Here is a 14,931-nt window from a genome sequence, read left to right as displayed (position 1 = left end):
AAGGGAGTTCAGTGGAGTAAAGGAAGGGGTTGAGGGGAAGAAGCACAGATAGGAAAAGAGAGGAACTGCAGAATTAAATTGACTATATATGAATATTTCACAGCATTTTCTACTTTTATGTGTATCTATAAAACAACAATTTAAGAAATAAGTAAAAACAAGGAAAAGCAATAGAGGAAGGGTAACAAGAAGAGGGAGGAGAATAGGAAGAAAAGAAGTCCTGGGGACTGAAATGGAGCAAATTATATTCCATGTATGTATGACTGTGTCAAAATAATCCCACTATTGTATAGAATTATAATACACTAATAAAAAAAATTATACAGATAATCTAGGGGAGGGTTTCAAGATGGCGGAATAGAAAGGGTTGCTTTCCTGTCTGCTCTGTGGCATAAAACCAAGAAAGTGGAGAGGCAGCTTCTCCGTAAAGTGGCTAATAAAAAAAAAAAAATGGGGAGGGGACTTTACTGGAATTTAAAACTGGACAAAGCAGATTGAGAACTCAGGAAGTTGCATATAATAAGGAAGAAATCTCTAGTGCCACAGCTGCTACCATGGCCAGAGGCACCAGCCACAGCCATCCCTTCACAAGCAAAGTGAAGGAATAAGGGAATTAAAGATACTGCATTTGTAGGAGGCTGAAATTGTCTGGGTAGGAGAGTTTAGACACTGCCTGACTAGACTGAAAGACGCTCTGCACAATATCCTTGTGCCAGAAAGAGGCTGAATTCCTACTGGCTGCATGTGGAGGAGAGGAAGAAAACATTTTGCATCCATGGTGCTAGATCCAGTAGCTAAAAGGCTGATTCCTGGCAAATCCAAGTTTGGCCCAAAATATAGGTGTGGCAAACACACTACCAACATAGAGTGTGCCTAAGTGACCAGGAGAAAATAAAATGTGGAGAGAGTTTACACAGGGAAATATTGGTCATGGAAACCCACCAGGCTTTCCCCCAACCTCTCCAATCCAGCTGCTTGCAGAAAAGGCTGGGAGAGACATGCCTAAATGGGAATCTGAAAGGGCAGGGATAGGAGAGATTGGGTTTGGACACTGCACCCAAGACTAGGAAACAAGGGGTCTGCAGATGACATAGTAGAATAATAATTGTCTTTTTCATCACACCAGTGGAACCCAAGAGAGTTCCCTGACTGCAGACTTCCAGTTAGGACCTGCAATTGCTGGGCCTGGGAGGTGCAATGACTTAAAACCTCCAAACCAACTTGTGTTCAGAGAAGAGCCTGATGCCTACCTAAATCTTAACCCTACCTCCAGGAATTCCACCTATAGGATTACCTACCTCTCTGACTCCAGCAATGTGGAGGGTGGAGTGTTACACTCCAGATGACCCCACCTAATACTGCTGAGAAGCTGAGAATCATTTAACCGTCAATGGAAAAAATTCTTTAACTGTTCACTGAGATTTTTTTTCCTTTCCTGTTTTTTTCCTCCTTTTCTGTGTTGTGACCATTATGATTCATGGATATGTATACATACACATACTTGGCTTCCCCCCCCTCCTCATTTTTAGCATTTTTGAAGCCAGTTAGTTTATGTGGATCAGTTTTTTGAGGAACGGGATGTTGATTAATATACCTCAGTTCTGTGTTGTATTCTTTTATTTTTATTTTTAATATTTTAAATTTTACTCTATTTTTTCTTACTTGTTTCAATTGATTCTCTCTCTTCCAATGACAGTAAATCTCTATCTTTCTCTCTTTTATTCTTCCTGTAAGTTTTATTTCTACCTTCTCTTCTTCCTTCATAATCATCACATCTCATGTCACTTCTGTTTTCCCTGTTCACCATTTGAAATTGTAAACCCTTTAGTTGCAAACTTACTGTTTTTACTGTAAGAAATAACTGACCATATCATTTCTGTTTATTGTAACATTGTAGATGCCATAGCAGAAACTATTTGGTTTAATGCTGTATATTGTTTGCATTGATCGTTGTTTTTATTTGTCTCCCCCTAAAATGTGAGGTACTTTCAGGGACATTATAAGTCCACAGGTTAGAAACTCTACTGCCTCATATCCATACACAAAAACATGAAAAAGCAAGGGAACAAATTGCCCCAAACAAACCAAAATGCTTCAACAATAGAATCTATCAATACCACAGTGAAAGAATATCAGAGAAGGAGTTTATAATGTGCATAGTTAAACTAATCTCTGACATAAAGAACACTGTAAGTAGTGAAACTGGAGAGAAAATACAGGAAGTAAAAGATCACCTCAATAAGGAGATAGAAATTATGAAAAGAAACCAAGCAGTAATCCTCAAAATGAAGAAATCAAAAACAATGGAAAGCATCATAAACAGACTATATCACTTGGAAGACAAGAGTTTCAGGAAATGAAGACAAAATATATAACACTGAAAATGAAGTAGACCCTGGAGAAAAGATGTTAAGAGACCACAAACAGAATTTCCAAGAAATATAGGATAACATGAAAAGGCCAAATAGAAGATTTACTGTGATAGATGAAGGCTGGAGAAATAAACCAAAGGAATGCACAATCTTTTCAAAATAACAACATCAGAAAACTTCCCAAACCTAAAGAATAAAATGGAAAATCAAATACACAGGAGGCTTATAGGACTCCAAATGTACAAAAATGCAACAGACCCACACCAAGGGACATTCTTATGAAAATGCCTAACACAGAGAATAAGGAAAGAATTTTAAAGGATGAGAGAGAAAATGATAATTTGCATGTAAAGGAAAACCAACCCAGATCACAGCTGATTTCTCAACCTAGACCCTCAAAGCTAAGAGTTCTAAGAATAATGTATATCAAGCTCTAAAAGAAAATGAATGCCAACTGAGAATATTATACCCATCAAATTAGGCTTCAGAATTGACAATAAGATAAAAACCTTCCATGATACACAAAAGTTAAAAAGAACTAACAACTAAAAAGCCTCCACTACAAAACATATTCAATATGATATTTCAAGAAGAAGAAATTAAAAAATTAAAAACCAATAAAAGGAGCAACTACACTAGAATAGCCAAAAGACAAAATAACTCAAATTAAAAACCAGAAATAAATCAAAATGACATGGAATAAAAGTCATTTCTTGATAATAACATTGAATATAAATAACCTAAACTCATACATCAAAAGCCAAAGACTGAGCTGGGCTCAGTGGTGCACACCTATAATCCCAGCAGCTCGGGAGGCTAAGACATGAGGATGGCAGGTTCAAAGCCAGCGTTAGCAAATATAAGGTGCTAAGCAACTCAGTGAGACCCTATCTCTAAATAAAATACAAAAGAGGGCTGGTGATGTGACTCGGTGGTCTAGTGCCTCTGAGTTCAATTGGCAGTATCTCTGAAAAAAAAAAAAAAGCCATAGACTGGCAGATTGGGTTTAAAAATAAGACCCAACAATATACTGTTCCCAGAGACTCACCTCATAGGCAAAGATATCTACAGACTGACTTAAAATAATGGGTAAAAAGATATTATTCACATGGATCTCATAAACAAACAGGAGTTTCCATCTTCATATCAGATAAAGTGGACTTCAAGTCAAAGTTAATCAGAAGGGACAAAGTTTCATACTGCTTAAGAGAATTATACATCAAGAACACATAACAATTGTAAATATCTGTGTTCCAATCAATGGAGCATCTATATACACCAAACAAATCCTTCTCATTTTCAAGACTCTAATAGACCACAACACACTAATATGGGGTGATTTTAACACACCTCTCTTATCACTGGATAGATCCTCCAAACAAAAACTAAATTAGAAGGTATAGAGAAAAGAAGAGGTGAGAACAACACTCAGACCAACCAAAGCCCCACACCACTGCATCCCCCATGTCCAGCACCTGCCATCATGCCACCATCACCACCATGCCCAAGAGAAAGGCTGAAGGGAATGGTAAAGGAGATGAAGCCAATGTAAATGATAAACCACAGAGAAGATCCACAAGGTTGTCCTTCAAAGCTAGACTCCAAGCCTAAAAAGTCCCTTGCAAGGAAGAAAGAGAGGTACTCAAAGGGAAAAAGAGAAAAGTTGACACTGGCAAGGATGGAGACCCTGCAGAAAATGGAGATGCTAACACTGACCAGAAGGTGTTGGAAACCTGAAGGTGCTGGAGATGTCAAGAGAAGTGTGTGCATTTTTGATAACTGTGTACTTTTGGTGACTACACAATTTGAAATACTATTTTTTTATCAAGTTTTACAAAAATGCAGATTTTTTTTTTTGCTTTTGTTTTTTAAGTTATGTTGTTAACACAAAAAACAAATGCTTCATTGTGTTGGGGGGAAAATGCATATGTCACTAGTAGATGTCTCCAAAGCCGGATTGCTGTGAGGGAAAGTACCTTTCTCTGCTAGTTTTGAGAGACTTCCTCTTGGCTTCCAAGAAGAGGGATTCCCTGATGTTGGCACATATAGCTACCTTGGCAAAAAAAACAAAAAATGGAAAAACTCAATACATCTTTATGTTGCCCTCTCCCTCTCTGCCATTGGCATAGACTTAACTCCCTTAAACTCAGACTTGTTGGAAACTGACTCAAAACAATTGGTTTTACCTGTGTGTTGGATAATCTGGACTTTCCAGTGAAATTGTTGAAACAATGTCCCTCAGATGGGACATAGATGCAAAAATTCTTAATAAAATAATGGCAAATTTCATACAAACATATTAAAGATAATGCACCATGATCGAGTGGGGTTCATCTTAGCAATGCAAGGTTGGTTCAACCTATGGAAATCAATAAACATAATTCATCACATCAATAGATTTAAAAACAAGAATCCCATTATTATATTAATAGATATGGCAAAAGCATTTGACAAAATTCAGCATCCATTCCTGTTCTAAACACAAGTAAATCTAGGGATAGTAGGAACATACTTCAATATTGTAAAAGCTGATACACCAAAAGCCAACATCAGTCTAAATGGAGTAAAATTGAAAGTATTTCCTTTAAAAACTGGAACAAGACAAGGATGCCTTTTTTCACTATTTCTATTCAACATAGTCCTGGAAACTCTAGTCAGAGCAGTTAGACAGTAGAAGAAATTAAGGGGATATGAATAGGAAAATAACTCAAACTATCTCTATTTGCTGAGGACATGATTCTATATTTAGATGACCAAAAAAATCCAGGAAACTTCTAGAACTCATAGATGAATTCAGTAAAGTAGTAGGACATAAAATTAACACCCAAAACCCAATTGCATTCCTATACATTGGTAATGAATCAACTGAAAGAGAAATTAGGAAATTATCCCACTCAAAATAGCCTAAAAAATAGTTAAGAACTTGGGAATCAATCTAACAAAAGAGTCAAAAGACCTCTACAACAAAAACTATAAAACACTAAGGAAGAAATTGAAGAAGACCTTAGAAGACGGAAAGATCTCCCATGCTCTTGGGTAGGCAGAATTAATATTGTCAAAATGGCCATACTACTGAAAAACACTAAATAGGTTTAATTCCTTTCCTATTAATGTTATGATGACATTTTTCACAAAAATAGAGAATGCAGTCATGAAATTCATTTTGAAAAATAAGTGGCCCAAGTAGCTAAAGCAATCATCACAAGAAAACTGAAGCAGGAGGCAACACAATACCAGACCTTAAATTATAGTATAGAGCTATACAAAAATGACACAGTATTAGCACCAAAATAGACTTGAAGATCAGTGGTACAGAATAGAAAACACAGGGACAAATCCACATAAATACAGTTATCTTGTACTAGAGAAAGGCTCTGTAACATACATTGAAGAAAAGATAGCTTCTTCAACAAACAGTACTGGGAAAACTCGAAATACACATGTAAGAAAATGAAACTGGACCCCTATCTCTCATCTTGCATAAAACTCAAAGTGGATCAAGGACCTAGGCATTAGACCAGAGACCCTGTCCTATAGAATAAAAAATAGGCCCAAATCTCTATCATAAAATCTCATATTATGAGGAACTGACTTCCTCAAGAAGATTCCTGAAACACAAGAAGTAAAATCAAGAATCAATAAATGGGATGGTACCAAACTGAAAACCTTCTTCACAGCAAAGGAAAAAATCAAGAGCTTCAAGAGAGAGCCTACAGAATGGAAGAGAGGCTTTGTCACCTGCATCTCAGACCACTAATCTCCAGGATATATGAGAACTCAAAAAAACTTAACTCCAGAAAATAAATAGCCCAAACAATAAATGGGCAAAGTAACTGAACAAACACATCACAGAAGAAGAAATATGATTGGTCAAAAAATATACGAAAAAAAAGTTCAATATCACTAGACATTAGAGAAATGCTAATTAAAACTACACTGAGATTTCCTCTCAATCCAGTCAAAATGGCATTTATCAAAAATAGATGCAACAATAAATGTTGGTGAGGATGTGAGGAAAAGGGTGTACTGATATGTTGCTAGTGGGACTGCAAGTTTGTGAAACCACTCTGGAATGCAGTATGGAGATTCCTCAGAAAACTTGAAATGGAACCACGATTTGATTCAGTTATCCCATTCTTTGGTATCTACCCAAAGAAATTAAAATCAACATACTACAGTGATTCTGCCACATCAATGTTTAAGCAGCTCAATTCACAATAGCAAAGTTATGAAACCCATCTAGATGCCCTTCAACATATGACAGGATAAAGAAAATGTGGTACATAAAACACAATGAAATAGTACTTATCCATAAAGCAGATCGAAATTATGGCATTTGTCGGTAAATGGATGGATCTGGAGACTATCACGCTAAAGGAAATAAGCCAATCCTCAAAAATCAAAGGCCTACTATTCTCTCTGATATGCGATGCTGACTTATAATAACTGGGGTAGGGGAGTGGAGGTTCTCTGGATTGGGCAGGGGAGTGGAGAGAAGAGACAAGGAATGGGAATGGAAAAGCCAGCAGAATGACCAGACATAACTGTTCTATGTTCATATAGGAATATATGACCGTATAATTTCTCATCATGTGCAAACATAAAAAAATGAAAATTTATACTCCATGTTTGTATAATATGTATAAATACATTCTACTATCATGTCTAATTAGAATAAACAAATAAAAAAGAGATGATCTGGGAATGCTGACAATTTTATTGCTGCATGGTACAAAATAATGTCTTTAAAATTGCATTCATGTATATGTATGTATACATATGTGTGTGTGTATATATATATATATATATATATATATATATATATTTGGTTCTGGGGATTGAACTCAGGGCCTGTAGCATGCTAGGCAAGTGTTCTACAACGTATCTAAATCCCCAGCCCCATTCGTAGATATCCTAAATCTTTCATAGAAGAACAAACTTCCTTGGAGCAGTTCTATATTTTAGAATAAAATATTTAATAAATATTTTACATGAAGCCTGTTAGTGTTCTTTATCAAAGAAATAACTATTGTACACTAACAGAATAATAATAAAAAATAAATTTTGCCAGTGTTTCTCCTTTGTAGAAAGGACAATTAAGCATTCTCATTGAAAGTCAGAGGGAATAGGAAACACTATCGTCTCCCTTAAGGGTGACCTTTTCTTTAAAAAAATTCAGTTTTAATTTTTTATTGTAAAAGCAATAGGAAACTAATAAGCAAACCACCTACAGATTTCCTCTGCTTTATTTGCAAATTGTATCCAAAGTGTCACTGCTTTTCTTCTCCAGCTCCTACCCTGCTCCAAGCGAAATCTCTTGCCAGAACTCAGTGCTTCCACATTTGATTCCTTACAGCCAATTTCTGTTGATAATTTGTCTCAGCTTTACTCTTTCTTTGAAACCTCTACAAAGTCACCACTTTCCAAAGTTTTCAGAGGTCTAGAAATACTATAAGAGCTTAAAGACACCCTTCTCCCCTAGCTCTGCTTCACTGTGCCTTTTGATGGCAGTCACCCGAATTTCCCACCGGGTGGCCTCCCCAGCTAGTCTGTGAGGATCACCATCCTCCTTGCCCTTGTCCTGCATGTCTGGAACACTCTTCTCCTTCACAGGCACATCTCACTTCCTCATTTTCCCATAAGGCCGCTATTCTCCCCTAAGATCTTTCAATTTATGTAAAACAGTAGCCTGTTTTCTACTCCTCCAATTCCAATATTCTGTTATCTTGCTCTATTTTTCTCTATAGCAATTATTTCAAAATGGAATATTATAATAATATATAAAATATTATATCAATATTACATTACAAGTACAATATTACATTACATGGCACATATTTATAACATATATGGTAAAATATGCTAAAATAATATTAATTTTTTCTTAATCCATAAAATATAATTATTATTTTCTTATTGGCATTTCTGAAAAGATATTTTGCTTATTGAATTTAACCCCCAGGAGAACAGGGGTTTTGTCTACTTTGTTCTCTAATGAATACCCATTGCCTAGTTTAGGACTTTGCTTAAAGTAAGAGATGAATTCAAATGAATAAGTTTATATGTGAATGGATATATGACTAAACCTTATTTACTTTTTACTCAATGACCATGTTTATATGAATATTTCAGAAATCACTGTAAAATGTTGTATTTAATGATCACATGTAGTTAAATTTATATAGTAATCATATTTTCTATTAAAAATTTAATTGCTTTTATAAGCATTTATTCTTGTTATTAGTTTTTTATTTAAATTAGTTAAATCTGGTGAAGTCTTTGGCACCCTATAAAGGCATTGGATTTCAAATTCTTTGGATGCAAAGCACAATTTTATGCAACAATTCAATGCTTTATATATGCATTCTGAAAATTTATTTCCTTTTTTATGTTATTCTATTTCATCTTTAAATATATGCATCTGATAATTAACAACATGGATCTCATAATGCAGTTTTTCAGAGGTTATAACCTATAGCTTGAAAACTTTACTACAGAGTATACAAAATAATGTGAAAGTTCCCAATAAACTAGTATTTATGCACATTTTTAAAACCTTCATACTAATGGTTGCTGCATAGACTAATACTTTTAAAACTATCTATTATTTTATTTCCACATGCAATCTGTAAAGATTACACCATGAATATTAAAATGAAAATTTTTGAAATAAATGTTCTACAAAATGAAACAATGTAAAACTAAATCGCATTCTAAATAAGTAACTATAGGAGCTATACTAGAATATTAGAGCAGAAGACTATAACCTTAATGACAACTTAACATAAATGTTATTACATATCTCCTCAGAGAAAATTATTCTTAAAGAGTTGTTAAACTCTCACTTTAATTTGTAACCAGTGGATGCCAAAAATGAGTGATGTAAGGAGAATCTTCAGCCATTTTCTCTTTAACCAAGATAAAAATACATATTTCTCTCACTCTCCATGCACAGTCTATTCCTATATTGCATCACTTGTTTGTTAGTAAGGTTTATAAATCTTTATTTTCCACTACACATTTGTTTGCTACCATATGGTAAACTTATCACCATTAAGTTATACAATCAAAACAACTTCCTAAGAGGTTTGCTGTCTTCCTATCTCTACTGATGCAAATCAACTTTTATATCACTGCAGATTTATTGTCCAAAAGTTCTATTTGATTAATTCACAACCTATCAGGTTTTCTTTTGCCATCTACAACCTTCTTAATTTACCTATTTACTCTTACAGATCATATGTTCTTGTTATGCTCAGTTTTATGTGTGAACTTGGCTATTATAGTACCCCATTATTAAATCAAATTTTAATTTATGTGTTTCAGTGAAATTATTTTGTGGATGTGATTAATAGTTATGATTAGTTGAATTTATGTAGGAAAGATTACCTTGGATAATCTTGGTGGGTCTAATCCAAGAAACTGAGATGACCTTACAACAAACAGAACTAAAACAGAACTGATGGTTCCTTTAGGAAGAAAAAACAATCCCACCTGTGGTCTGCAGGGTCAGTTCCTAGCAAGAGGTTCCAGCATGCCCTTCCTAAAGGCCTATCACATACTCCAGACTTGCCTGGTCAGCTTCCCCAATCTTTAGTATGTGTGTAGATATCCCACCTATTCTATTTCTTGGATCGACCCTGATTGACCAGGTCAGCTTCAGTATTTCATACTGACGCCCAGCTCCTGCCATATTTTGTGCCTCATACTTTACTGACTCTCCTGGTCTCCTACCCTTAAGACTTCTCATCTTGAAATGGCCCCTGACTTTGTTTTGCCCCTGAATATTACCTTGTTTCTACTTTTATAACATAGGAGTAACACACTTCTCTGAATCTCTACACCTTTCTGTGCTTTTGAATGACAGAACATGATGTGTCTTTTATGTTGGTTAATATTACAGTATTTCTTTACGATAATGAACACCATAAGAAAATAAGCAATGTGTTATAAAGCTGTGAAGTGTCACCAGCATCCAATAAAGTTTAAGCAACATGCCTTCTACTTGAAAGCAATTTAAGGAAGGAGTAAATAAACAGGTGTTATTACATACATCTAAAAATGTAAAGCTTTGAAATCAGATGGACTTCAGTTCATCAGTCTGGCTCTGTCTCAGTAGCTTTGTGACAATGGACAAATGATGCAATTGTTCAGTATTGCTGTTTTTTTTTTAATTTTTAAAGTGATAATAACATTGTTATTCATTTTTCTGAGTCATGGAAATAAAGTGAAAGTACACCAGTAAAATACTTGGCATATATTAAGATTCAATAAAAAGTAACTATTTAATTATTAAGATATTTGGGACTAATTCATTGTGTGTGTGTGGTGTGTGTGTGTGTGTGTGTGTGTGTGTGTGTGTGTGTGTGTGTATCACCCAGACAGGCACTTTTGTAAGTCCTGTGAAAATAAAATATAAATTAATGATTGCTAATATTTACTGAGACATTATTTTATTTTGGATATCGTTCTGAGACTTTATCTAACTCCTTTATATCTGTAACACTCCAGTGGGTAATTATTAGTATCATCCTTATTTGTGGATGAATAATAATAGAGAAAAATAATTTTCTCAAAGATTCACAGCTAAAAGTTTTAGAGTCAGGATACAAACCAAGGCCATCTACACTACTTCCTATCAACATGGATTCAGCTTTCAAGTAACATATGCTCTAACAAAGAGATACAGAACATCTTTAAAATAACTCCACAAAAATACTACACTATAGTGCTTTGAGATACTATAGAGTAATTCGAAGAAGGAAATAAGATTTTTTTTCAAATTGTTTTAATACTACTTAGCACACATATGACAAACATTATTAACAAAACCAAATGATCCTTCCATATTTAACTGCCCCCAGTCTGAAAAGATGTTTCTGAACCCTCTAATCAGTGTGCTATGTCTTACAGTTATGCACCTATGAATTATCACAAGCAACTTGTCCATGCAGACAAACATTAACCACAGAGTTCAAATTAAAGGTGGTTCTAATTATAATATAATATTTTAACGCTTTATAAACCAGTTTTTCCAAATTAGAAATTTCAAATCCATAAAAATAAATAAATAATCTCAGTTGTTTCACTTGAATGATATAATTCCACTATCATTATCAAAATCTGAGCATGAGTTTTAAAATAATCCTTGCTTTCTGGAGTAAATTCTGTTCTACATTAGGTATCATAACAATAACTTATTAATTAATGTGAAAAATATCTATAGAAGAGATAGATACTATGAACTTAGTTTGGTTAACTACAGTTTGCATGGTAAATCATGTCAATCTTCATGCAAAATATACAGGAAAATTCATAAGCACTGTAGTAATTTCAAAAATATTATTTTGCTTAGAAAAAATTTTGGAACATTTTTTTTTTTGCTACAAAGTCAGTAAGAAAAATAGTTGCTTCCCTCTATCCATCTCACTACTGCACAACAGTTCTAGAAGAATTTCTTCTAGATGACCTTTTAAATGTTTCTTCTTGCTAATTCAGACATACACCTTCACTGTAGACTTTCTTATTAAACACTACTGATTTTCTGCTCAATGAATGTTTTTTTTTTCTTGTCCTTACATAATTTCTATGTCTAATCCTATACTCCAATACATAGTTAACTAATCCATAAAACCTTACTTTCCCTTATTGGGCTGGGGTTGTAGCTCAGTGGTAGACTGCTTGCCTAACATATGAGAAGCACTGGGTTTGATTCTCAGCACTGCATATAAATAAATAAAATAAAGGCCCAACTAAAAGCATATTAAAAAACCCTTATTTTCCCTTATAAAACTATTATAATTTTATTTCCCCCCTGTTGTCTCCAAAGTTAGGCTGCATTTGACCCATTCACATTCATGATCTTAATTCTTTAATTCACTTGTCTCTCAAATTTTGAATCAGATTTCTGTTTGGTGCTTACTAACTAAAAAAACAGCACCTTTTTTAAAATTAATTTAGCAAACTTCATTCATTCATTTGTCCAATTTCCCAACTATAGCAAATCAAAGTTTTAAAAACATGGGACACAAATTTTTACTTCTATTTTAAAATGTAGCAAATTGAGCTGGACATGGTGGCATACCACTTAATGCCAGAGACTCATGAGGCTGAGGCAGGAGAATCCCAAGTTCAAGGCCAATCTCAGTAACCCAACAAGGCCCTAAGCAACTTAGTGAGACTCTGTATCAAAATAAAAGGAAAAAGGGGCTAGGAATGTGGTTCAGTGGTAAAAAGCCCCCGAGTATAATCCTCAGTACCAAAAAGAAAAAATAAATGTAGTAACCTGAAAAAAAGAGTAACATAATGAACTTTTTAAAAATTATTATTAAAATTTTGTTCGTTAATATTCTTGGATGGTCCTTACAATTATTAAAATTTTAGTTTATTTTTCTCATTTCCAGGCTACTTTTTATTTTTAGTTTCAATAATACACCATTAAAATATTTTTAAAAGAAGATAATTTATTTGTTCTTTTCTTGCCTACAGGAAATTATATTGCAAATAATTTTAATAATAGCCAAAATTACTAGAAGAAAACACATGCATGAAATATATGATAAATAGAAATCTAAAATGACATACTTTGTAAAACAAGAATCATTTATTTAGATAAAAAATAACTTCCTATATCATACAGTACTTAGCTATTTTATTTATGTAACTTTTTTTAGGAATCACTTACCAGGGAATGTCAATGCATAGTCAAAATTTTTCTAATATCAACCATAAATAGTAATAATACTATCCAAAATAAAATTAAATAATATTATATGAACTACTTTTACCTTTGCATTATAGGGAATGTAATGTTTTGATAATGCTTCAGGTGTATGCATCCATGTTTTGTCTGCAACAAAGAAAATATAGTCATTGTTAAAGTAAATTATGGCTTCCTGTGGTGTCAGTCATGCATTAACATCTGTAGGGAGTCTGAGCATTTCTAATTTTGAGTTCTCCATTATAAAATAATAACTAGTCAAATGTAACATCAATGTAGCTGGAGAAGGATTATAGGATTCTTTTCTGGTATAAATGTCCCCCACTTTAATTTTTTTTAAACAAAAAATGCTGAATTTTTGAAGAATATTTAGAAATAACATCAGTGAGATATGAATAATATCAATTATTCAATTAAAGGCAGCTATTTTTTCTTTCATTTACTACAGGTTTTTTGTTTTAATTCTCAGAACAGTAAAAAAAAAAAAACTCTCTATTCATTGTGATTATGTTTTAGCATCAAGATTTAAATATTCTAAAGAAAAAATTTTATATTAAGCTACCAGTTGAGTTTGTATGAAGCTGAAATAAATTAATCTACAATTTCATTAAGAAATCAATATAATATTAGAACATTATTCTAAATTTAGAGAAATATTGATTATCAGAAATTATAAATATAAAAAATCTTAGATGATACTACAGTGAATGTTTCTTGGATAAGTGTAATAATTATTAGAAATGAAAATGGGACAAAATCATAGATTTTTAAGACTAACTTACATTGTATATTACTTATTTTTGATATTTATATATTTCATTCAATTTTTGAACATTATTAATACATTCAATATAGTTTCAGAAATATTTTATGAAGTGTATAAGAAGGGAAAACATTAAAGTTTACACAAAGCAAACTGACTTCTTGTTTTTTGAAACTGCATTTGTTTTGGAGTTAGATTTCTTAATCTTCAAATACATCTTGTTGTCTCCATTTGTGAAGTTTTGTATTTTAATCTCCAAGGGAGTCTAAAAAAATTAAATCAATATTATAAATAGAAAATAATTAAAGATATATTTTACCATGGAAAGGGAATATCAGATTACTAACCAAGTACTCTTAACATTCAATTGAGAACATTTAAAATAGTGTTTACAAAAATTAATTAGATGTCATTAAATTAGAGCTTTTCAAACTGAGGGAATTTGAAAATATAGGAAAAATTATATATATTCATGGTACGTTAGTTATTTGAAGGACATTGGCCATATGTATATATTATGGGTATAAAGCAATATTCACAAGATCTTCCCTGATAAGACATCAGAATCAACAGCATTGGGTTATTTCTCTCTATTGGAGTGGACAATTGAGAACTGCATTTCAATGAAATATTTTGAAAAGCAATGCTCTTCAAGCTTCAAAATGCAATATTGACAACAACATTTTAGGTGTTTTTTTTTACTTCTGCTATGAATTTTATCTTATAATTTTTAATTTGCTAATGAACAATGACATGTTTAATTCAAGAATAATTTGTACTTAGACTTGGCATGTCGTCTTTTTTACTCTTGAACGTTAAAAGAGGTAAATCACAATTCTGTATACAAAAACAATAAAAACACCAAACATTTGCCTTTTGGAAGCCTAGAAAGATATCCAATTTTTCTTTTTATGGCTTTGCACAATTCTTCTCATGCCTCCTTCCCATAATATACAACACTTCTCCAGGAGTTATAAAAAGTCTGACTAAAGTCTTAATATGAGGCTCATACCAATCCTGAGGCAGAGAGATAATTGCTTTCTCTAAAAAGCCACTATTATTTGAAAACTGATGAT

The 14,931-nt window shown here is 33.1% G+C and overlaps 1 protein-coding gene and 1 pseudogene across 16 annotated transcripts in view; one reads left to right on the top strand and one right to left on the bottom strand.

The window, feature by feature from the left end:
• The window catches only part of Gulp1 (GULP PTB domain containing engulfment adaptor 1), a 270,215-nt gene that overhangs the window by 88,259 nt on the left and 167,025 nt on the right, over positions 1-14,931 (bottom strand). For 15 of the 16 annotated variants that reach the window (XM_078017716.1, XM_078017712.1, XM_040294571.2 and 12 more), the window contains one exon: positions 13,160-13,221. In XM_078017716.1, the coding sequence (XP_077873842.1) occupies positions 13,160-13,221 (62 nt within the window). Of the gene's footprint in view, positions 1-13,159; positions 13,222-14,013; positions 14,121-14,931 lie in introns of all 16 variants that reach the window. The other variant, XM_040294575.2, reaches the window with a different exon arrangement.
• On the top strand, positions 3,873-9,253 carry LOC110598051 (non-histone chromosomal protein HMG-17 pseudogene; annotated as a pseudogene).

This window comes from Ictidomys tridecemlineatus, chromosome 7 (assembly GCF_052094955.1).
Source record: "Ictidomys tridecemlineatus isolate mIctTri1 chromosome 7, mIctTri1.hap1, whole genome shotgun sequence".
In the NCBI taxonomy this organism is placed as follows: Eukaryota; Metazoa; Chordata; class Mammalia; order Rodentia; family Sciuridae; genus Ictidomys; species Ictidomys tridecemlineatus.
The sequence above is the reverse complement of the archived record's forward strand: the minus strand, read 5'-3'. Positions and strand labels throughout refer to the sequence as shown.